The 24,908-nt window shown below is 49.3% G+C and overlaps 1 protein-coding gene across 4 annotated transcripts in view; it reads left to right on the top strand.

Moving 5' to 3' along the window:
• Positions 1 to 3,518: 3,518 nt before the first annotated feature.
• Positions 3,519 to 24,908, top strand: part of MAP2K4 (mitogen-activated protein kinase kinase 4) — a 105,647-nt gene continuing 84,257 nt past the window's right edge. For 2 of the 4 annotated variants that reach the window (XM_052809067.1, XM_052809066.1), the window contains exon 1: positions 3,519 to 3,807. In XM_052809067.1, coding sequence (XP_052665027.1) covers positions 3,708 to 3,807 — 100 coding nt within the window. In that variant the 5' untranslated portion in view covers positions 3,519 to 3,707. Of the gene's footprint in view, positions 3,808 to 5,255; positions 6,154 to 24,908 lie in introns of those variants that run through there. The other 2 variants (XM_052809068.1, XM_052809069.1) reach the window with 2 other exon arrangements.

Genomic DNA, 24,908 nt, shown 5'->3' with positions numbered 1-24,908 from the left:
ACTGGCTGTTAAAGATGACCACATGGTGAGTGCAAAACTGGTGAGATAATTGTACCTCAAGTGCTAATTATCAGTGGTTGTCAAAATGGAAGGACATATTGAAGGGATTTTTGCAGGGGTCCATTCTGACACCAGATTGTTTTAATTTCTTCAGTTAACAGCCTGGATGATTAGCACCCATGAGTGCCTTATTAAACCTGCAATTACTCCAGGCTGTGAAGGACAGCAAAGACAACAGAATTCAGCACGAGGCTGACAAACGGGAGAAATGGGCTGAAACCTATAGGGCAAAATTCAACAGGTACAACTTTGAGCATTACCTTTATGAACAGTGAGCAATACAAATACAAGTGAGGGAACTGAGCGGATGCAGTTTTTCAAAAAAGAGTACAAGGTATAATGGAGAGCAAACTGAACACCAGCAACAGAAAAGGCAAACACAACCCTGGAGCATATGAGCCAGGAGCATAGCCTCTAAGATAAGCTGGAGTAATATGCCTAGCCTGGGACACTGTGCTTCAAAAAATGCAGATCAACAGAAAAAAAGTCAAAGGAGGTCAGTGAGGATGCTGGGAAGCACAGAAAACATGAAGAAAGGCTGAAAGAATCAAGTTGATGTAGTCTGTAGAAGGGAAGGGGAAAGGAGCGAGGAGGGGAAGGGAAATATTACAGTCATCAAGTGCCCAAGAGGTCATTTCAAAGAAGGCCACGGCCATAACAAACAGGACAGGATATAAAGGATTTCAGCTCAGACAAAAAAAGCTTAAGTTAGGCTTTCAGGTAATGTCAGAAGTGTGCTAGAACAGATTGCTGGGGGATGGTGCAGTCTCCATCACTGGAGGTCTTCAAGAACAGGTTTCACAAACATCTCTCAGGACAGGTATTGTTGATCCTCCCAGATTTGCAGCGTGGGGCAGGGGAAAGGATAAACAGTATGATTTTACCTAATTGTAAGCAAATCACATGCAGGTGGCACAAAGAAGAGGGGGAAACCAGCTGTCAGCTTCTGCCAGTAGGCACTGGTTTTCTGTATCACAGCTTGCAAAATGCCAACTCTGGACCTGCACTCTTGGTTAAGGCAGGAGAGAAGGCTTAAGCAAGAGAGGGAAGAGAAAAGAAAGTTGAGGAACTTGGGGGGCTGAGGAATGTCTTTTGTGTCAGGAACTGGACTGCACCCCTCTCCCAAGAAGTTTAACCCTCAGTATTTAAGGCCAGTTTGTTGGTGAGAGCAAGCAGTTAAATAAGCATGAGGTGGCTTTGGAGCACTTTGAAAAAAAGCTGGAAGAAGCCTGGGGGGGGAGGGGTGGAGAAACCACTCTTCACTCTTTCGTCTTGGGAGCTGTTTTTAGCCAAAGCTTTTGCTCTGGTTACCACCTAAGCTATGTTACAGCTGTGTTGCCCTGTCCTGGGGCCATGAGCCGGACCCTGACCTGGAGACTTAACCTCAGACCTGCCTCATTGCTGTAGACTTGTCTGGAGTCAGGCTAAACCTGGTTACTGCTACAGGACCTGCCCTGCTTGCCTTGCTCAGGTCTGGGCTCTTGCTGGTGAGGCCGCTGCCCATCCACCGTGTTATGCTCCACTCCCATGACTCCTTCCTTGCAGAGCAGCTGCCCTTGGTGCTCTCTGGCATTAGGTAGGTGAAGATATAGGGTTGGGATCCCACTTTGTGCTAGGTATTGAGGTGTCCCATATGGGAATATGGGAGGAGAGGATAAGGGCACACCTTCACCTGCACACGTGTGCATGTGGGGCTTACGGTCTTTGTTACAGGCTCTGCCAGGCACTGGCGCTGATGGTTACCACCCATTGTGCCCACAGAAACCACAGTCAGGAAGGGCTGTTCCTGTGGAAAGAAGCTCTGGGTACAAGGGCTTCCTGCACGTCTCCAGCCAAAGCGGTGGAGGGGACAGACTGTATGCAGCTTTGAAAGAGTTGGCAATGTCCCCAGAGAGAGCAGAGGCCAGGGTGGGACAGAGTAGGGTAGCAGCCTAAGTTTAAACCCAGCAAACAGGTTACTGAGATTTTGGCCTGAGTGTGTGAGGAGGTGATGGTGTTCCCCAAGGCAACGGAAAGCTGCATCCCTGACAGGGAGGAAGATGACTTTGCTGGACTAGCAGGAGTTGGGAGGATAGAGCGGAAAGAGGGAGATGGTGAGGACCAGCTCTGCCCCCTTCTCCCACCTCCTGACAAAGGGGTCTCTGCAGAGCAGGAGATATTCACTGGAGAGCGGGGTTTGGGCAGAAGGCTGGGTTCCTTCTGTGCCCCAGGGAGGAGTACTTGGGTCTTAGCCCATCTCCCTGACCCCGTGTGCAGCTGAGCAGGGAGACCAGAAGACTCTAGGATGGGAGAAGATGCTTTCCCAAGCTCAAAGCACAAGAGGAAAGTAAAATCTTGGCCTTAACATGAGGCAAGATAAATAAGCACGAGCTGAGCTGGGGGAGAAAGAGGAAAAAATGAAGGCTAGAAGGGGAGGCAGCTCCTGCCCCAACCTCTTTCCCTCATTGCATTTGCACTTGCACAAAGGGTAATGGTTGGCAGCTTCTGGAGGCACATCCAGTGGATGTTGAGGACTTGAGGTGTTTGCTCTGTCACCACCTTCATGAGAAGCACGGAGAAGCCTGGGCAATGGAGGAGCAGGGAAAGAGTCTGCATGCTGCTGTCTAGCACTTGGGTGTCCAGCTCTTTCATCAGTGGATCTCGATTCATAAAGGAGGTCAATATTATTTCTGTTATACAGATGAGGAAACAAGGACCCTTGTAGGTGAAGGGACTTGCCCAAGTCATGCGGTGGGCTGGAGAGAGAGCCTGTGCCTCTGGGGGACCCATTTCACTGCTCCAATTCCTGGCATGTGGTGTCCCTACAACTGAGGCTGTAAGCTTGCTGGAGTTAGAGGTAGGATCAGAAACAATGTGCTGGAATAAACAGCAGTGGCTAAGGGAGGAAAGAAAATGTGGAGGAGACTGATGGTGGCAGAAAGGGGATGATGCCCTGGGTATCACGGAAAACAGCAGAGGAAGTTATGCCCTGTGGTGGCCAGGGAAGAGGTCTCAGAGAAGACATGAGGAGTTTGCAAGTAGCTGCTTGTGTGGGAGGAAAAGTCATGGGTGAAGACAAGAAATCCGACCAACTGCCGGCCCTCAAGAGGCCTCCCCGGGCACAAGGAGGGGAGCCGGAGGAGAGCAGATGGTCGGGCACCCCCCGTCGAGGGGGCTGCCGGGGCAAAACGCGTGGGACATGCCATGGCACGGGGGCCCCAGCACGGTGCAGGCCTCCCGGGGGGAAGCCGTGGCCCCAGAGGGGCTGAGGGCGAAGGCGGCGGGCGATGCCCCTCCCGCCTGAGGCAGCGGGAGCGGAGCGGGGCTGCCGGCGGCGGGCTGGCGACGGAGGCGCCGGGGACGCGCGGCTCCCGGGGCAGGGAGCGCAGCGGGGGCCGGCGGTGGGCCCGGGCGAGCAGCGGCCCCGGGGGCTCCCCCCCTCCCCGCGGGAGGCAGCGCCCGCGCCCGCCCCGCCGCAGCGGCTGCCGCAGGGCGCCGGGGCTGCGGGCGCCCCGCCTGGGAGGGGTTAAGCGGCGGCCCCAGCCCGGGGGCGGACGGGGCGGCTGCGGCGGCGGCGGCTGCTATACGGCGGCGGGGCTCTAGGTGTCCTGCCTGGGAGGGTCCCTGCTGCATTGCAGCCGCCGCGCTGCTCCCTCTCCGCGCACACAATGGCGACTCCCAGCCCCAGCAGCGGCTCCGGCGCCGGCGGCGGGAGCGGGCCGGGCCCGGGCGGCCCGCAGGCGCACGCCGCCGCCAGCAGCATGCAGGGTAAGCAGCCCCGCGCTAGGCCGCGGCCGGGCCTCCGCCGCTTCCGGGCCGCCGGCGCGCCCCGCGCTAGGCCTCGGCGGGCCGGGCCGGGCCCGGGAGCGCGGTGCCCGCCGCGGGTCTCGCCCTGCCCGGGCCGAGCGCGGCGGCGGCGCCGCCACCGGGCGGGCGCTCCCGAGGGCGGACCCCCGAGCGGGGGGGGGGGGGAGGGCGGTGGCTGGCGGCGCCGGCTGCCCGGTGGCGCCCGCGCTGGGCCCCGGGCGCGGGCGGGCCGCGGCTCTGGGGACCCGCCGGGGCCGGGGCGCTGCCCGCGGGAAACACGCGACGCGGCCCCTCGGCGCGGCCCCGGTTCGCCGGGGGGGCCGGCGGGGGCCTGAGCCCGGCCCCGGCAGGCCCCGCTGCTCCCCGCGGCTGCCGCCTCCCGCCGCGCCCGGCGGGCTCCCCGGGAGGAAGGGCGGACCTGCCCGCCGCCGCGGCGCCGCGCCGGGGCATGCCGAGGGGAGCGGAGCCCGCCCCGGAGCTCTGCCCGCGGCGGGGGCCGCGCCGCCCCGGGCGACAGGAGGGAGCCGCGGACCGGGACAAAGGCCGGCGGGACGCGGCTTCGGCTTCTCCTGGCCGGGGACGATTTTGCGGCCTCTCCGGGGTAACCCGCGCAGGCCCGCGGGCAGCAGCAGCAGCCCGGAGGCGGCTGCGGGGGGGACCCAGCCGGAGGGAAAGGGCGTCGGGGGCGGCCTGTCCCCTCGTTGGGAGCCTCGCGGTGCTGCCCGGGACGCGGCCCCGGGCGGGGGCGGAGCGGGCAGGCGGCCGGGCCAGCGCTTCTGAGCGCGGCGGCCTGCGGCTGGACGGCCGGGCCCGGAGCCGGTGCAGCCCCGGCTCTGCTCGGCATCCTGCCTCGGTGCCCCGTCGTCCTCGTCCATCTGCGTGCGTTGACGTGCTGTTCTCAGGGCAGACGTTGAAGTAAGAACAGTTCAGCGGTGAACTTCTGGTTCAGTTTTGTTTCATCCGGGTGGAATTTTACAGTGTTACAGCAGGGTCATGTTGCCAGGGTTCCCGCCTGCACTTGTTGGTGGTTGAGTCTTGCAAAAACAGTGGATATTTATTTTTCAGAAGAGCCGCAGCAAATGCGTTTCGAGTTTTTCCTTTGAAGTTAGACCACTGAAAAATACTCGCTGCTTGAGCAGCGTTTTAGGCTTCATTAGGCTGAGGTGACGCAGTACTGGTTTATTTTTTTATTAATTTAATACAGAGGTGGTAATACTAAAGAAGCTGTTTGCCCTGTTTTGGGAACTCTTTATTTTTTTAATAGAAGAAGGAAAGGTCACGCTCTCCGTGAGAGGTGCAAGCGCTCTCAGCAAATAATGTTTGTCATGGTTGTTTGCTATAGTCTGTGTTCGGTCCTGCTAGGACAGACTGCACTGAGACTGGTGGGGACCAGTTTGGGCAGAGAACTGATGACACAAACTAAAGAGTTTGGTATATTTGGAATAAAAAGGTGAATTTTTGCTCTTGGCAGCTTCTGCTGTGTGAAGCTCTTGTGCTTGCTAGATGAAGGGGTGTGTACCTGTTGGGCCGTGGGAGGGTGGTATTATCCATGTTTACAACGCCTTTCAAAAACCAGAATCCCAAAACTTGTAAATTAAATGCATGGATTAAAACCTTGTCTGTGATACACCAAAGCAGTTGTGATAAAAGAAGAAATAGCCTTGTTGCACTGCAGTTACAACTCTCTGTGTTGCCCCTTGTATTTCCACCTGACCCCTGTTTTTCATATTTATGCATCATTCCCCTGAATCCTGTGTATCTTCAGGGCTAAGAGTTGGTTTTGCACCCTGACTCCAGAACCTGTGATGCCCTGTAAGCTTGTGATGATGTAGCATCTGCATCCTTTCTCCAGATGGAGGAAGGGCAGTTGTTTCTGTTGTAGTTGTTTTAAAGTGGCTATTTAAATACGAATTCAGGACAACAAGGCCAGTTTGATGATATGCAAGTGCTTGTGGTGAAAGCTGGTGTTAGGGTGGTTTATTTTAAGGTAACAGATGAGTGTTGTGCCCTGGGAGGAGCTGAGTGTAGGATCCTGGGTGGGCTCTGGAGGAGCAGGTTGCTGTGGCAGCGATGGTGAAGGCAGGTTCCTGGAACCAGCAAGAAACTCCATCCCAGGCTGGGATCCCTCTGCTGCCATGTGACCGCCTGTGCAAAGCCGAGGGAGTCTGCGGGTGGGATGGGAAGGATCTGGACATGTCTGCAGGTGGTCTGCAGTCTGCCAGGGCAGGTCTGGCTGCTCTCAGAGGTGCACAGTAGCCATGCCCCCGGCACATGTTCCGCTCTCGCTGGCTCCCTGCTGATGCCAAGGTAAGCTGAGCTGTAGCAAAGCAAACCCACCAAAAATTGGCCAATTTTCCATAGTTCAGGTGCCCGGCGTTTGCTCGTGGTGGGGTTGGGCAAGCACTGGTGGAAGGGAGGTGTGGGAATGTATTGCTGGGTGGGGAGAAAAGTAGGTAGGACTGCGTCAGTGTTGATTTAATTGGCTTAAACGGTATGGTGAGGTGGAGCAGGGAAGTTATTAAGCTGGAAACAAGTAATTATATTTAAAAAAAAAAAAAGTTTTGCTCAGTTAATTTTCAGCCAGAAATACTCTCTGACCCAGCTTGTGCAACTGCTGCTGCGAAGGAGGTGGTGGGAGTGGGAGAGGGTGGGACAACTCTGGCCATGGCAGTGCTCCTCCGGACAGTGATCCATTGCTTTTGGAGACCATGCCCAGAGGACACGTGCTTGGGCAAGCTGGCCTGAGGTGACAGCCTCTTGCAGGGGTTTTCTGTTTCGGTATGAGGGCTGACAGTTTTGTAAGGGGTATCTGCTGTCAGGGAGTTTGGCAGGCACTGGGGGTAGGGAGAAGGTGGGGGTGATGGTACAGGGGAGAAGTCTTCATGGAAATTGAGGCCCATCACGTTGCTGTCTGGAGCTAGGGCAGCAGATCCAGAAGGTCTCTACAGGCCACTCTGTTTTGTTTTTAATTTGATATCCTACAGCGTTTTTGTTGCACACAGGCTAAAGCCCCTCCAGGTGACAATACTGAGACAAAGGGACACCTAGCTGTCCTCACGCTGGGCTTACTGTGCAGCCATGGCCCTCAAGCCTTGCGATCAAGCAAGGGGTTGCTTCAGGTCTCCTCACGCTTAGTGTTCTGCATGCCCCAGCTTCATGCTCATGTCTTCTCCTGGCTAAATGCATTAGCTGTTCATGGACATGAACTTGGGAGCTTCATTTTTTCCCAAAGGGTCCCCCTGGCCAGTGCAGTTCATGGTGCCATGTTCAAGGCACGGTTGACGGCTCAGAGACAAAGGAGAACTGGAATTCTAAGTACTGAAAATATATCCTATTTCATAATTTTTGAAATTTTTGTTAGTTGTGTGCAAACTGAAGTCTGTCTGGATGCTGGTGACTGCTGGTGTGAAGAATTGTTGTCCTCAGTTATGTGTAAAGTTAAAAGTCCAGAAGCAGTCCTGCATATTTAGTGTCCTGGATGTTTTGCAGAGAAAACAGAGATTCTGTGGGAAGTAGGATATCCCACTTTGACAGTGATTTAAGAAAAAACAACGCTCAAACTGTAATTGGAGCAATTTTGCATTTCTCTCATGGCCAAAATTAGTTATAGTCTTTACTGCTGACATTATGTAGAAAATTGTCAGTTGAAGAATGGTGGTGTGAAATCTAGAAATGTAATTAATTCTAAGGCACAGGAAGAATTTTGATTCTAGTTGCAACCTGTGGAGTCACTCATCCTACCTCCAGTGCCAAGCAGGAGCTGAAACTGCTTAAAACTGGCTGGTACAGATTCAGCTCCTGTGTTCAGCATTCAGGAAGACTGGAGGCAACTGGGACTTCTTGAAGTACTTGCTGCTTGGTATGCTCTGGTGTCTTTCAAAGCAAAGCATACATACTGTATATGTCTTTTCAGAGTGTACGTGATGGTTCAGATGTGTTGGGTGGGAATTCCTGACCCATTCAGCTGGAATTTGGGATTCTTGGTTACCTTCACATGCATGGTCCTGCCTGCTCCCCCATTGAGGCCTTTGCCCTCTCTACCCCACTCCAGCCATAACCTCTGTTTTTAGCAAAAATCAGAGAAAGTCCATAGCTGGTTAGAGAATCGTCTGTGGATATGAGGCAAGGAACCTGGGCAGGGAGGTTGCCAAGGGGTATCTGAGTTCATCAAGAGACTGTCTAGAGTCCCAGTCTCGCCCTTGGATGCCATTCAGGACATCAGTGACATATTGGAGTTGGGAGATGGGTTTCTGCCTATGTACGAGGAAGCTCTGCCCTGTACCTTTCTCTGCCTGGCGGAAAAGAGCTTCTGAGAGGCTTTTTGAGAGGTCAAGAATTGTTCATGTTTGGCAGATGACTTAATTGGTGAACACTGTGAAGGACTTTGTCAGTCACTGTGGTCAGATGAATTTGGTGACAGTGTGTAATCTATGCTGTGTCTTTGGGGTAATCATAGTTACTTCAGACAGCTTGCCCCATTGTCCCAGCATTGGAGCAGCCAGGTGATAATGTGCTCACCTGGATGACGGCTGAAATCTTTTCACATGTCCTGCAGCTCATTCAGGGATAGGGATTGGGTGATTACCTCTGGTTCTGCTTCTTCTTCCTGTTCTTGTGATGACCCTGGTTCATCTTCATCCCTCACTAAGCGAACTGATTTTTTTGTATATTTCTTCTGTGTGGGGGCAACTGATACTGGCATGGGTTGGTTCTCTGGTTCAGCGGCAGTGCTTGTCACAGGGGCTGGAGTGGCTGCAGTGCCCATACAGATGGGTTCTGCCTGTTTATAACTTGATGGCATTAGGGTACACTGTGCACTGGGGTCTACTAGAGCCTTCAAGTTACTGAGCGAGTGGCTGCGTAGTGCTTAATTGCTGGCTGGGGTTAAACCACAACAGCTGTCAAAAGCAGAATATTACTTGAAACCATTTGAGGGCATCACTGTGACTGGTACGATCCTCGGTACGGGAATTCAGTAAGAGATGCCATGACTTCTGTATCTTCCTCCTCTTTGTGTTGCTGCCTTTGAGTGCAAGGAGTGACTGGAGCAGCTCTTCTCCCCACTGCTGAAAGTGCTCCTGGACCCAGGCCTGGCAGGAGGAGAGGAACGAGGTGCTGATGCCTCGATGTTGAGATGTTGGATCTGCTGGGGCACAATGTGGGCACTGTCAAAAGGCTGGCAGGTGGACTTACTTTCTCCCTCCATTATCCCCCTCTGCTTAGAGAGGTAAGAGGAGCCCCAATAAACACGGCAATCTGCTTAGGGAACCTCAAAGAGGGGAATTTGGGGAAGAAGAAGACGGGAGGTGGAGGGAAGGGTGAAGCAAAGGGAGCAGCAAGTGAGCAGCTGATGAGGTATGAAGCAGTGTATGAATGGCCAGGTAAAATGAAATGTGTGATGTGGATTAGAAAACAGGGAAGACAGAAAAGAACAAGATAAGAAAAGAGAGGAGACTGGGAGAATGAATCCTTGTCCTCAGTAGGTAGTAAAATAAGCGTTATCTGTCACTGTGTATTAATTACCTGTTCTTATTCTAATGTAGGCAAAGTGAGTTGTATCTTTAGCAGGTGGGAACTGATTGAATAAAATCAGAAGGTGATTGTACTTACTCTTGCTCACATTGGAATTATAAAACCGGTGTGTGTTAATGTACACCGCTGGTGCAAGCTGACACTGGCAGATTTGTCAGATTGATGGGTGTATGTCTACTTGGATGCATTTGCATTTATTATGGAAGGTAAAGATAGTTGTGTGGTGAGCAAACCCATGTATTTCAGTTCATTTGTGCCTACCAGTTTATTCCTGTACGGTATCTCTGCCAGGATATGGCTGACCATATCTGCTTTGTGTTTGAGTCTTAGTGTACACCTGCGCGTGTAGGACTGTATTTATATGTAAACATGTGTTTTTGCATTTCAGCTTTCCATTTTGGTTTACTTGTAATCAACTGACATTCTTAATATGTCTTTTCCTGGTAAAGGGACAGCCCCAAAATACTAGTTAGTCTTATCAGGCGCTGGGAGGCTTTTTCAGTTATGTTGATTTTAATGGAGCCAGCAGGAGTGGAAATCACACTGTTGCCTGTCAAAACAAGGGCCATCCAGCAAGAGAAAGATGAGTTTTGTGAGGAAGCAAAAAAAAAAAAAAAGTGTGCTTTCCAAACTTGATTTTGTTGAGGAGTCCCCCAGATTAAATTTATTCACAGTCCCGGTGTGTATGTAGTGAAGCATTACTTACAGGAGTCTTGTGCAACCACATCAAGCTCTGCATTTATCAAACAAACATGAACACCTTGTTAGGATCATACAGCTGGGATGTGATTGCTGCTTTGAAGTCAGATGTCTTCTCTTGGATTTAGGTTTGATGAGATTTTATGTGAGTTGAAAGAAAAAATGGGGGCCCTACTTTCCAATGGGAGGAATAGCTGCTGTATGTCGCCAGTGGAGGCTAGAAAGACAAACTGCCTGAGCGAAAGAAGCTGCACAGGGTGTTTGTGTAGCGCTCTGCCCTGCAGCGCAGGAACCAGCAGCAGATGTCCATCCAAGTTTCACTGAAATGATGTTTATAAAGAAGGTACAAAAATCTCTGAATGAATGTGATGCTTCTGGCATCTTCTCAAAGGCTGGAGTGCACTGATCTGGACCAGCTTTCAAAAGGTGCTGGTTATGTTCCCAGATCTCATGTACCTTATTTAAAATGGACTGCATTGTATTCACCAAAGCTATCAATGCCTGCTTAGATGTGTATGTTTTTGTTGCCCTTCTGCTGCGTGCTGAGGGAACAGCATCCAGCTCGGGGAGGTGGGAATTGCTGCGTTGCAGCAGCAGGGTGGAGAAAACATGCCTGATTTTGGCAGTTGAACCTTTTCATCATGGTTCAGGGGTTGTCACCTTGGGGCGTGGGCTCTTCCATGGATATTCTGGTCAGGATGGATTATCATTATTATTATTATTGTACAGTCTGGCCTCCTGCTTTGGAGGGATGAACAAATGTTTAGGAGATTCCTGTGCTGATCCTGGTCATTTATGGTTGGGCTGTAATATCTCTTCCACAGTGAGAAACACAGTCCCTGTAAAGACACCAGTTCAGGAGATTCTGTGTCTTTAAGTCAATTGGTCCAGTAGTTACTGCATTTTTAAGCTGGTGGGTTTTTTAATATCAGTTTGGTTGGTTTCTGGTTATTGGTTGCTGGCGGAGGAGCCTTCCTCCAGCAATCTCCCTGTGCAGTCACTGTGCTGCTTGCTTGGCCAGTGTCTTCAGTAATGTGAATCCTGCACTGTGTTATTCAAGTCTGCTGGCATTCCCTGCGAAGGGCTTTTGTTTGTCTTCTAGATCCTCAGATTTCTTTTTATGTTGCAGGATTGTTTGATTGCAGAAGAAATGTGTGAGCAGTGGGTAAATGATAGTGCAGTGCCTGTTGAGCACTGAAAAATTTCTTCCTCTTAAAAAGGTGTGTTGCTATGGCTGGATTAATTAATGTGTGGTAGTTAACTCATGGTGAATCCCTAGTGAGAGATGCTTCACCTGTGTTTCTTTGGTTCAACTCGCACATAACTTGAATACTGCGTCTCTGCTAGACTTTGACAGTGGAATAGCTAATGCATGTTAGTTACCCCTCCATATGCACGTGCCACTCTTTGGTGATGATAGGAGTTCTGTTTGGAGGGTATCTGAAACAAAAGCTGTGAGGCTCACCCCTCTCAGTAGGCAACTGACTTGGATGTTTAGGGTGACTGTTAAAATATCAAAATATTTGATTATCAAAATCAATGAGAAAGGGTTCTAAGTTATTCTGAAGGTGCCTAGGAGTTAAGTCATTGTCCATAAAGCATGAAATTGCAGGGAGGGTGTCTTTCATCTTGTTCTCCTGGGGTGGGATTGCAGGAAGGATTTGTGCAGCCTTGAAGCCCTCTTCAGTTTTTACTCAGGGTTCTTCTGGTTGTCTGAACAAGACAAAGTTATTTTTGCTGTGACTCTGCACCCTGTTTTCTATCCCCACCCTACCTCCTTGTACCATTGCTGAGTTGTTGGACAAGTTATCCCTGTTACAAATCTCTTGTTGAGATTTGCTAGGTGGACTTTTATAACTGTATGTAAGATGCCTGGAAAACTGCCACTGCAGGTGGCACCACGTGTGGCAGCCTCTTGAAGGGGTATTCCTGTGTTACGAGCTTTGTATTGACTGCAAGTGCTAGTATGGATATACCTTTAACACATATATACCTTTAACATATACAGCCCCTCTATCTGTTCACCTTGTAGGCATCTCCCTTGTTGAGGCCGTGTTGGTCCCTTCACCCTGTGACCGGTCCCAGCTCAGGAGCTAGCCTTCCCCTTGGAGGGGGCAGAGCTCCCCGAGCTGCAGTGCCGGTGAGGGGGTAGGATGATGCTGCTGGGGGTGGCAGGAGGTAGGACACCCACCTTCCCAGAGGCAGGCAGGGAGCATGGTGGCTTGGGTCCATCACTTGTCAAACCGTGCCTGTACAGCACACTGGGCATAGGCTTATCCTAAATCCCATGCCCACTAAACTAACCTAAGCCTAAGTCAGTTGCTTGCATTACGAAGCAGGTCCCCTTGCAAGCTCCTCTTGGGTGCTGACACTATGTCAGTGTCTTAAGGCCAGGCAGCCCTCATAGCTCGCGTTGCTGGCAGGGCAGAGGTGTGTGCTGTGCTGTCTGTGGGACAGCCTCATGCTTCTGACTCACTGAGGAGCCTCTCTGCTGCCAGGCTGCACCTCTGCCAAAATAATTTGTGTGGTCTCCCCAGCCGCTGTCTTTCCTGGGTGCATCGTTGGTGTGGGTGGTAGGCTCAATTAGTTCAACTGGCTCTTATTTTTCTGTGTTGGGTTGGGGTTTTTTTTTTTTGTGTGTGTGTGCATGTTTGCTTGTCAGGGATCAAGCAGATTTCCACAGTTGCGTTGTGCTGGCAAGCCGCAAGTGTACGAAATCGGCGCTCTGGTGTACAATAACCTTATGAGTTAGAAGAGTACCACGTTGGAGCTAATTAGCTTCCTGCCTGCCTTTAATCCCAGTGTTTTCACCTCTTAGTAACTGTGCCTGACTGGATTGGTGTTTTTTTTGAGGCACTTCTTGCAGTTGAAGGGAAGGATAGACTGCAGGGAGATTTGCAGTGGGACAGACTTGAACTAATTCATGTGATTTAATATGGTAAACTCGAAGCACCCAGAGGATGGGAGGGATTAATTTTAAACCAAGATGTAAAAGAAGACCGATAAACTTTGGCAGCTGAATACATTTGGAAATGACAATAAAGGGGGAAGGGAGAATTGAAAACTTGCACTGCCTCAGAGTCTGAGTGTGCCTCAGCCGTGGCAACAAAGCTTTGTGTCGGCCTGCATTCAGGAGACTTCTGGATAGGCTGCATTGCTGACTTCAGTTTTAAACTTTTCACTCTGCTTTATTTTAAGTGAGGTTAAGCTGTCTCCTATGGGCATCTGCAATCTTTTTGGGATTCCTTTTGTTTGAGGGGAGGCTTTAGATCTTGAAGATACTCATGATGTGCATTTCTTGGTCTACTTAGGTGGCTGTTGCTTCAAGATAAGTTCTGCGGTTTGTGCAGCTGCAGCGTGTTTGCGCCTCCCCATGGTTAGGTGGAAAGGTGCAAGCATGGCTTTTAGCAGATGTCATAGGTTTATTTAAGTTCCTGTGTTCCGAGTCTGTGAATTTTTGAGGAGACCAAACTATTGGTAAGCAAAGGTCCTTGTGCAGCTCTCTGCACTGCCGGTTGGATGCCTGCTCCATGCCTGTACGGACCCTGCACAGGGTGTGTGAGATATCGTTGGTCTGGATTTGCATCAGGACTGTCATGTGATGCTGCAAAGCATCTTCCAAAATGTGTGACCTTGACTCCTCAGGCTGTAGCCTCCGTGGAGGGATCTCTGCTATTGCTGCTTGTGAGGAAATACAACATGGTGTTGCCAAGTATCTGCTACCTGTCTCCCTCCTGGTTCTGCTCTCAAACGAGCTAAACTGCCATTCATGTGAACGCATGCAATAACTTTGTGCTTAGCCGGGTACAGCCCATTAACTTTTGTATAAGCATCAAGGGACATGGAGGGTATGTATATTGCACAAATTGCGTATTTATTAGCTGCTAAATTGATTTCCTCTTCTGCAAATTGAAGCCTTTGTATTTGCCCTTTACTGGAGGCAGAGCAAGCCCTCCAGGAAGCAGACGGCTCGAGCTGATCCTGGAGCAAACAAAGAGTCCAAGCGCCAGGAATTAGTCTGTGTTTTGAATAATTTATCTGATCTTTCTGAGGTGCTTCAGGAGATGCCCTGTGGTGTAAGGAGGACAGCTGTTGGGAGCAGGCAGAGCTGAGCCGAAAGGGAGTCAGTCCTTCTATCAGTTTTTTTCTAGGCTTATTTTTTTCTGTGGACCAAAAGGGGTTTATGGTTTGCTTTGGACCTAATTCTCTGGAAGTGGTTCTCTGAACTGAATTAGCCATCACTTTGCTTTTGGACCAGAGAGCAAAGTGTTTGTACTTTGAAGAGGTTCATGGACAGAGATAAAACAGTTTCCTTTAAAAACACATGGCTGTGTTGCTTTGACCTGGGAGGGGTTATGGACTAAGATAAAAGCATTGCATTTGGAAATCCCTTCTGGGGATTGATGGGACCATGTCCGAGTTTTCTTGTAAAGACCAGTTCCCCTTCTGAACAGTGTCAGTTCAGGACCTGGTTTCATGCCAAACACTGGAAACCTCGCCCTACCTTTGATGTCCTCTTCTTTCCTCCTGTCCCACTCAGAAATGTGGATGGGCATAGGGTAAGAAGGGGGAGGATGATCAGAACTGCTTCGTGTAGGGCTGGCCAAGACTGGCAGCTCAGAGCCAAGGATAGACATGCGAGTTCAATCCTTTCTTCAAGGTACTTTTTGCCTTGGGGTAGTGGGAACAGTCAGAATGTGGAAATTGGGGTGTTTGGATGTCTGCTTTTAAAGCTGGTTTCCTTACTGATTTGTGGAAGAGTAGAGGTCAGCTCTCTCCTTTCTGATCTGATGTAGCCCAACTGTTGTAACTAGGAAGTGTGACTGTATGGTACAAGTATGCATGCAAGTTTATGCAAAGGAGTTGTGAACAAGCTCGGACTTCCATTGGAAGAAGAAGGGGTTGGATGTAAAGGTTTGGAGATGTGCTGCTTTAGGCAGCAGCTTGGCAGTTGAGTTGTTGCTGCACTGGGGGCACACGTTGTTGAGTATCTGAACAAGCTTGCCAGAGTTCTCCTGGAAATGCAAAATCTATTTTAAAACATGTTTCTATTAATTTATTTCTTTTTGAGAAGAGTTGGAGTAACATCCTAGAGCTTATCTGCAGAGCTGGTTATGCCAGTCGTGGCCAAATACACTTCCTACAGGTTAAGCTTTGCCACTGTGCATCAGTGCTAGGTATCCTCAGGGCTGAGAACAAGAATTTGCTCTCTGGCCTGTTCCCATGGCTTCATCCCTGCTGATCCTGCTGATGAGGACCACAGCTGACCAAATGAGAGAAGGATCTTCTTGGCAAGCGTGGAAGTGACAAAGGTTGAGACAGGAGTGGTGGGAACTGTGGCCCATGTGTGTCTGTGGACTCACGTGGGAGGGCTCAGTTGGTTTCCCCATCAGGGACATGATTTGGGATCTTCTGTGAGTTGAACTGGAAATTCCAAGTCTGATTTGTCAGTATGGCTGGCTTTTTTCCTGCCCTACAAAAATAAACTGTAAATGAAGAATGTGTGAATGCAGGGTTTATTTCAGTGAAGACATGCAATGTTTCTGGGGCTGGTCATTTGCTTTAATATAGACAGGTTGCAGTCACAACTGACTTGAACGGGAGCCTGTAACTGAACTGGCAGCAGGGAACCTGCTTCATTGCTGAGCTGCCAAAGGTCTGAGATGGACCCTGCCTTGTGCCAGGGCACTGTGCTGCTCTCACAGCACCTGGGATGGAGTCCAGGAGCTGCCTGTCCATGGTGCTATTTCCATACAGTAAATAGAAGCTTTCTGGGAAGGTTTGTGTTGGGTTTCCCTCTCAAATCTGATTAGTACTCTGACTTCGGCAGCGAAGCTTTGACTGCCCAGCGTTCATGTCCTTACAGTAATGCTGTGCTGGCATGTCCTGAGTCTTTGAGACCCAAACCAAGCACAATGAACCCTCTGTGGTGATGTTCTTCAAGGGGTTGATTGTCCACACTGTGGAGCAATGCACTAAACTGCCGATGTAATAACACTGGGGTCAAAATTTTGCTATCCCTTTGGGCATTGCATTCGAGAGATGTGGGTTTAGCAACCAATATTGGTTGCTTCATGGCAGCTGAGCTGGTGAAGATGAAGGTTGGGTCATCTTCGTCCAAGCTGGCAGGAACTGCTGCTGCTTTACTGCCCAGCAGGAGCATTGACTCATGTGCCAGGAGAACAAGCAACTGCTCAGTCAGTGTTACATCCAGAGAGGTCCACAGGACGACTAAGCTGAGTGTCCCTGTTCACCATGGGTTACAGCATTCTCTGCATTTGCGGCAGTCTCACAGCAATAGTTTCTTCCAAATTTCTACCCATAGTTAAAGTCCAAAAGCTGCCACTGTGATGTGCTGGAGGAAGAGGCTATTCCCAGTACTTTGGATATTGCAGAAGAGGTAACTGTGAACAGAACTTGCAAGTGATGCTGTGAAGTGATTTTGCCCAGTGCTTCAGAGGACCAAGGTAATCTGTATGTGCTAGAAGAAAAGTTCCCTCAGTCCCAAGTATGGCAGTTGTTTTAGATGACTGAGTTTGATATGCTCTGGTCCATGTTAGGAGTCAAAGACAGACAAAGACCCTTGGAAATGTCTTTAAAAATAAAATAAAAGTAATCACAGAATGGAAACGCAATGAGAGAATTCTGTCTGGCACCTTCCCTACGTGTGCACTCGCACTCACTCTGCCAGGATCAGCCAGAGCCCAGCTAATAAGCCCTTCACTCCCCCCTTAGAGATACTAGCAAGTTGGATGCCCAAGAAATCCTACCACAAGTTTGATATTTTGTCTCCAGTAGTTATCCCTTTCTACCTCATACGTAAGCATATCAAGCTGCTTTTTAAAAACAGTTTGGACTCTTTGCTTTCTGGAAGAGAATTTCAGTCATTAGCTGCAGATGTTCTTTCGGTTGCCAGACCGCGGTGATTTCATGACAACTGTGTAGCTGTTGATCTGTCATCTTCAATGTGTGTGCTGCTACATCCTCTGCAATGCCTGTTTCTTGGAGATGTTTCAGGGCGTGATGGTATTCCTGCCCTGGCGTGCTTTGAGCTAGGCAAGGAACCAGCCTCTGCTACCCTTTCCAGGAAACGAATGCTCTGTTCCCGCTGATGGCAAGTTATTTGCGATGACTTTGGAGTTTGCTGATGGCCTTGCGTGGGGCAGAAAACGGGGGCAGCAGGACCAGGCTGATACCTCCAGCTTCCCCCTTCCCCTGGGGTGCCTCCCAGGGCAGCAGCACCAGAAGCAGACCCAAGCTGTGCTGGTGAAGCATTTGATCAGCCACGAACAGAGATGAGCATTGCATCACTGATACAAGGGCGGCATTAAGCAGCTCCCACCTTATCAGCAAAAAATCTTGAGTCCTGCTGTAGTGGAGAAATTGTGGCATCTTAAACCAAGGCATTGCAGGTCAGTTTTCTCTGGGGTGAGACTTAAGGCAGACAGCGAGCAGTGTTGGCTCTGGCCATAGGCTGTGCACAGATGGCTGGGAAGGTGGAAAACTTCTAGTTTTGTGTGCTCTGACGCCTTGCAAGAGCCAAGAGGACCATTTGGTGTTTTTGTGTGGCACAGTCACATTTTGTATGCAGAACTGGTGCATGAGTTCCTTTCTCTGGGAGCTCCGAGGGAGGAGGAGTTAATGGGGACGAGGGCAAAGGAAGAAGATAGCTGGATCTGTGTTGGGGCTACTGGCTGATATTTTTGCAACAGTCTTCTGTTACCCAGTGTGAGACCGTGGGGATTAGCCGGGCAGACTCTCAGGCTCCTTCCGTACTGAAGACCCGCCTGCCCTCTGCACAGAAGTAGAGCTTTTTTCCAAGGACTTTCAAAATCAGTGGACTTGAGAAATTTTTGTTGAGAGACTCCATGGTGCTTATTTCTTTAGCAGAGAAACTTTGTGTTTGCCCCTAGTTCTGGGTCTTTGAAAGAATGAAAAAAATTGTATAACCTCCAAAAGAATCATGTCTGGTGTAGTAGCTTAATAACGTGACTGAAAAGGAAAGTAAGGAGATGAACAGAAAAAAAACTAAGAGGAGCTAAAAATGGCATTCACTGTCTCTGAAAATCTAAATGTATTCGGAGTTACCTGTTTGGACTTCTAAACCTGTTTTAAGAACCATGGTGTAGCTGAGCAGCACGGTAGCATGCACGCGTGTCCCTCAACCTGGAGCTAAGAAAGAAATACTTCAAGGGGAGAGCAGAGGTGACAGACACAGAGCTGGGCCAAAGGAATGGGAAGAAGTTTTAAGGCAAGCCGGTGAACTTCCAAGCTCATCAAGAAAGCTGAGTTGGTTTTGTAGGGGTAAAAGGAACTTCCGTTGCAGAATGGCATAAGGATTTTTTCCTTTCTTTTAAATTTTCATGTTTTCCTACCAGTCAGGTGGTTAGCTGATGCATTTCTCATTTTCACTAATCAGTATTATTAATAAGATTACAGAGCCTTACAACTGACATTAGTAGACTTCTGTGGATAATTTCAGTTACAGTTCTTGCTTGATTATTGCGCTCTGAACGTATTGCCAGCCTGCCATGGTGGCTTTTTTGTTGTTTTTCAGTTTTTGTGTGCTATTGTAGAGAGAAAACCAATTAAAAAAAATTAAGTCTTATTTAGGAGATTGTATAAGTTGTAGCTGCTGGTGTGAGGGGACACTGGGTCTTGTGAGACTCATGGTGAAGTCCAGAGCTGGCAGCAGTGCGCCCATGGGGAACGCACAGTGCTGCCAGCCAGGACCCGTGGTGGGAGAGAGCAAGGCTGGAATTTTTGTTTCTCTTGTTTTGTCTCCACAGTGTTGGGTTAAGTAGTTTTTGTGCACTTCTCATTCCTTACTCAGAGTCAAAAATGTCCCATGTTTTTTGTATCTGAGGTTACATTAAATTGAAATGTGTCTGTAGCACATACAGTGTTTTTTGAGAGCTAAAATAGTCGCCTGGCTCAAGCCCTGCAGCTGGACGATGAGCATCCAGAGTTTCCTGTCTGGTGGATGATGGTTCTTATTCTGGAGGTTGGCACGTGGTGACATGCTCGTGCTCTTTTTTTGCTGCGTGCTTGGCATGTGTGCACGTGCTGTGCCATTGATGCACTCACCTTTGGCGTGCCAGATGCTTCCCAGACACCTGTCTCTGTGCAATTCTGAGTGGCTATGGGGAAGCAAGTGACCTCAAGCCAGGTGCCATATCTCTGGGTGCCTTTAAAGCTTTCCTTGCCATATGATAAGGCGAGGCTGTGGAGGCAGCAGAGAAGATGGTGTTTGTGCTGGTACAAAGTATAGCTGCTGTTCTGTATGGCTGTAATGTGTTGGGCGGACTTAACGTGGCTCATACTGGATCAGATGTTAAATGTCCCAGAAAAAGTCAGAGGTTAATACCCATCTCCATTGGCTTGGTCAGCAGTGGTGGAGAGGGACATGGCTGGTTTTGGCCCTGCTGCTGGCCGCACACCTGCTGCCCATCCTTAGGTCGCCGCTGTGCCTGAGGGAGATGCGTTTGCAGGCTCTTCTCCAGGTGCTCAGTGCATCGTTGCAGGGAGCCCTGTGCTACCTGCGGCTGGTGTGGTGTCAAATCCCCCTTGAGCAATGCTTGGTTTCCGCTGCCTGTAATTTGTCAACTTTGAAGGTAAAATGGTCAGAAACAGCAAGCCCACAGCTTCCCAAGAGTACGACGGTGCTAAATTCCCCATGCACATTGCTTTAGTGCCTGCATCACCATAGCCTGCTAGATCACACGTGCTTGTTAGGAGTGTTGGTGGGTCGTCTTCACTGCTTAAGGAGTTGGAGCTTTGCCATGATCTGCCCCTTATATCAAGCAACAGATCTGTACCCAGGACTGAAGTGTGGTTACTCCTGGTGTGACCCTGGGCTCACTGCAGGCAGGGGCGAGGAGGGGGCAGCAGCTCTGCATGGAGAGGTGAGGGGCTGTGGACATTGCTTCTTGCTCAGGTTGCTCTTGCATAGTGTGAACCGTCATTAGCAGCACCCATGTTGGGATATTGCGATGTCATCGTACGTGTCCTGCCCTGCTCTGGGTGGGCTTGTTTGCTGTAGATGTGTAATGTTGCCTGCTTTACCAGGTCTGGTCTTTTGCTGTGGTGGCAGTGCTGGAGAGCTGGTCCCTCGTGGGAAATCACCTGGGCATGTGCAGCCGGACTGTATATTATAAAATACTACTTAGTATGAGCAGATGTAATGCAAACCTTCAGCTTTCTGGGGACGGAAACAACGTCTTCAGTCTTCAGAGTGTTACTTGTTACCACCAAACTCGCATGATAGAGCTGTTCTGTTCAAGTAGGCTTTTTATAACAGTTGGCAAGAAATGCCCAAATAGTTACTGTTGTAGTTTTAATAACAGCTGGAGGAAACTAATACTCCGTACGGTACCCTGATCTCCTCTTTGCCTGCCAGGTACCAGTGCTGGTTCCCTTGCTGGTCTGTTGATCTGTGCCTTCTGGTGAGACTGGTTTATAAAATGATGGATCCTGACATGACGGGATTGCTCTATATTCAAAGCAACGCAGTCTAAAGTTTAATCTAAAAAATTCATTTTATTTATGATTTTAGAGTTAATACTGAAACATAAAAGGTGATTCTTAACAGTGATGCGCTGCTTTGACTTTCAGCAAATGAATGAGAACTGGTCTCTTGCTTTAGGCTTTCAGGTAAACTTCTGTGAAAAGGCACAAAATAAGCTATGCATTTTTTTAGTATTATCCTGCTTTTTTTTATCAATCTTGGTACTGGGAATTTGCTTTTTTGTCCAAATAACCAGCCGCAGCATTCCTGCTCATAAGACAGCCTATGTTTTTCACAGTGCTAGTGAAGTAAGAGCTCAGTTAAGACTTTTTAAAAGGTCAATAATTGTTGAGGTGGCTTTATGCCTTCTGCTTTACCTGTAACAAAAGAGCAGCACTCTGTCAGTATACAGTTACGCTAATTGTAGGTGGAGTGTATGGAGTACTGGGGGTTTGCTGTTGGCTAAATTGCTATGAAATACCAGCTGGGTGGGATTCGGCAGTTTGACTTGCACTTGTTAAAACTTCTGCTGAATGAAGACCTGACTTCTTAGGTGCTTTTACAGAGCAGGGAACAGTATCTGTCATTAGCTTACAGGTGAATACCTCAAATTTCCATCTTGGGTGTGGGCCGTATGGGCACCGGATCCTCTCATGGGTCACTTCTGGTCCTGCTTCTTTGTGAGAAGCAAGAGCAGGCAGAGAGGTCCGAGATGTTGTTCCCACAGGCAGTGCTGAGGGTGCCCAACGCTGCCAAGCAGCCCCTGGGACTCGGGGAGCTCTGTAGGATTTATCTTTCCATTTTCTGTCATTGGCTTAGGCTGTGCATCACTCAGACATCCAGTCAGAGTACCTTCTGCAGTAAGGTGGGAGCTGTATTAGAAACCAAGTCTCTGCATGTTTGGTTGGTTAGGGTTTGTTTTGTTTTAATTAAATCTGAACTGTAGAAATCTTGCGACTGTATTTCTTGCAATTTGCATTTAGATTTTTTTTTTTGTTTGCACTTAATATGCATATTTGTTACAGTGATTCTAATATCTAGAGAAATGATTGTACATGTTTTTTAAACAATTGGTGTATTTGGGTTTTATCTCTGTATATTTTGTGACCACTGCTCAGACATATTTCTTCTGAGATATTGTATATAGGAAATTCTTTGTTGGCCATAGCTTTTCACAGAGTGATGCTTTTCTGTCTCGAACTGAGAAGGACGTATGCTCCAGTGTTACAGTGCAGAGTGAGCCTGTGTGTCAGAATTTTTCCCTAGGACGGGGTTGGAAAACACGTATTTATTCTTTAATAATTTTCTATTAGCACAGGATATACAAATCTTTAGGAAACTTGAAGTTTGAAGCAGGAATTTCAAATCTCTTTTGCAAGCTAGAGCTGTGTGGCAGGATTGGAGTTAGACTTGTAGACCTTTGTGGTAAATCCCTGAGATGACAGTGACTGCAATGTGAAAAGAGGTGGAAGAAAAGCATCTGCCCAGACAGAGTGGAGTGGTGGAGCTGTGTTAATGGCTCTGCAGGTGAGACAGAGTAAGAGATGGGACTTGCTGCTGGGAACAGCTGGCACGTGATGTTTCATAGGAACCTTGGCAGCTGAAGAAGGTTGATTAATATTTATTGAGGACAATGGCTTGCTTTTGTGTCAGTCTTTTTGCCAATTCCCAGTTGTCTGGCATGTTAAGAAGACTGTAAATGCTTCTGCAGGGTTTTAGTTACTTCCCCAGCAGTGCTTTTCGTCTGAAGCTGGAATCTTCTGTCAGCCATAGACAGTCCATGTGCGTTGGAGGGGTTGAAATCTGGTACAAAACAAAAAATCCTCAGTAAATGATGTTTGGGGGGGGGGGCGCAAAAAAAAAAAAAAAGGCTTTGTCGTCAGAGCATTTTGCAAAGTGAGGTTTTTTCCACAGCTTGGTGGCTGGGTCTGATGGTAGGTAATCCCTGAAGCAAGCTGGTAACGAATAGAGTCTTAGGGAAGGGAATTTGTGGTTTTCCCAGTGCAGGAGTGGATGGGCTCTGAGGCTCCTGTAAGCTGAGCACCAAATAACCAGTGAATCTTTTCTGAACAGCGTGGTTGACTGTGTTGGTTATCTGAAAGCACAGGATAAACACATGAACCGCTTTGCTGGTGGCAGGAGAGGACTGTGCAGCATGCCTGCTAGCAGCACTGTGCCAGGGCTGCTGCTGTAAGGACTTCAAGAGAGCAGGCAACAAAAAACCCTTTAGCCTCACCTGACATTGGTAGTTTTGTAATGAAAATTTGTTAGTGTTGCCAGCTTTCGGTTTCTCCTACAAGCAGCAGTGTGCTGCAGCCTGAGGGGATGGGGTTGGTGGTTTTCCACCTGTGGTTTTGGAGGTATGTGCTGTAAGCTCCCCATGGCGGCATGGTTGGTCACGGACCCTGTGCAGGGGCTCACGGTGAGTAAGGCTGTAAAATACTTCCATTAAAATTGTTTGGCCGACTCCTATACCTGGAGGTAGGAATGCAAGTAGGTCAGAGCCAGGAGGCTGAAAGGCATTAGGAAACCCCTCACACTCTTCCCTTGCTCTAGTGTGGGGTCCCTCCCACAGGAGACAGTCCTTCACAAACTTCTCCAACGTGAGTCCTTTCCACGGGCTGCAGTTCCTCACAAACTTCCCTGACGTGGGTCCTTTCAGTGGGCTTCAGTTCTTCCCAAACTTCCATGGTGTGGGTCCTTTCTGCGGGTTGATCTTCAGTCACACACTGCTTCAGCATGGGCTTTCCCATGGAGTCATGGCCATCTTCAGGGGGTCTCTGCTCCCCTGCTCCCCTCCATGGGCTGGGGGGGGACAGCCTGCCGTCTCACCACGGGCTGCAGGGGCATCCACCTCTTCAGGCGCCCCTCCTCCCCCTCCTTCCTCACTGACCTCGGTATCTGCAGAGGGGTTCCTCTCACATTACAATCCCCCTACTCACTACCAGTTCCCCTTCTTAAATCTGTTCTCCCAGAGGTGCTACCACAGTCACTGATTGGGTCGGCCTTGGCCAGACGCGGGTCCAACTTGGAGCCAGGGGACCTTCTAGTAGCTTCTCACAAGAGCCACCTCTGTGGCCCCCTTCCCCGCTACCAAAGAACCGCACCACACAAACCCATAACAGTTTTATTCCAGGGAAAGTTTCACGTGCTGCTAAGGGAGAAGAGCGAGTGCCTCCTTGCATGGTGTGGGGTGGTTGGCCTGGTTTTCTCGCTGCTTTGGAAATCTGTGTAAAAATGGTCAATAGGCTGTTTCCCAGCATTAGTCATTGAATCACAGAATGGTTTGGGTTGGAACGGACCTTCAAAGACTGTCTATTCCACCGCCTCTGCGAGGGACAGGGACACCTTTCACTAGATCAGGTTGCTCCAAGCCCTGTGCAACCTGACTTTGAACACTGCCAATGATGGGGCATCCACAGCTGCTGTGGGCAACCTGTTCCAGTGTCTCACCACGCTCATCACAAAACTTTCTTCCTTACATCCAGTCTAAACCTGCCCTCTTTCAGTTTAAAACCATTGAAGGTATAGATGAAAGATCTAAATTTTGTTGGCAGTAAGTTTAACCTAACACGGTAAGGTGCTGGGAGAGCAAGCCTGCCTCCGGGAGGGGGCCTTGTCCAGCCTGCCTGGGTGGGTTTGGGGAGAGCTTGCAATGAGCAGCGGGGGCCGGATCCAGGGACTCTCCTACCAGCACAGCCGCAGCTGGAGCAGCTGCCTGTGCCGCAGAACGGGCAGCGTGTGTCAGCCCGGAGAGCTGCTGAGAGAGTGGACAGTGGCTTTTGTCCCTGTATATTTTAACCAGTTGAATTAAGAAGTGCACTATTAGGAAAGTACTCAAGAAGATTCTTTTGACAGGGAAAATACCTGATTTCTTCCTAGCAATAATTATTTACAGGAAAGACAGATTTTGATGTTGAGTATTTTCCATTAAAAATACTGTTGACTGTTACGTAGTGACAGTGTGTTTGCTTGAATTACCTCCTGGATTATATTTTAATTGTAGTTTTGTCTTTAAACCACATTTTAAAGCGTTAGGAGTATATTAGCTGACTTTGTGCATGTTACATGCGAATGTCACATTTATTTTGAAGGAGAGGATGATGCAAGCATTAACGCATTTGTGAATTCTCTTACCCACTTAAAGGCTTTCTGTTTCACAGGCAAACTTTGTAGGTCGTGTTTGGCAGCTATTAATGAGAATGACAGGAGATACTGTTTTTTATTTAATTTATTTTTTCAGGTCTGCAGTCAGTGCTCAGTAACTGTGGGTAGCGAAACTGGTGATGCTTGCAGTGGGCGGGAGGGGTGTCACTGGATCTGG

Source organism: Harpia harpyja, chromosome 14 (genome assembly GCF_026419915.1).
Source record: "Harpia harpyja isolate bHarHar1 chromosome 14, bHarHar1 primary haplotype, whole genome shotgun sequence".
Lineage (NCBI taxonomy): Eukaryota > Metazoa > Chordata > Aves > Accipitriformes > Accipitridae > Harpia > Harpia harpyja.
This window is presented reverse-complemented; position numbering and strand designations above follow the sequence as displayed.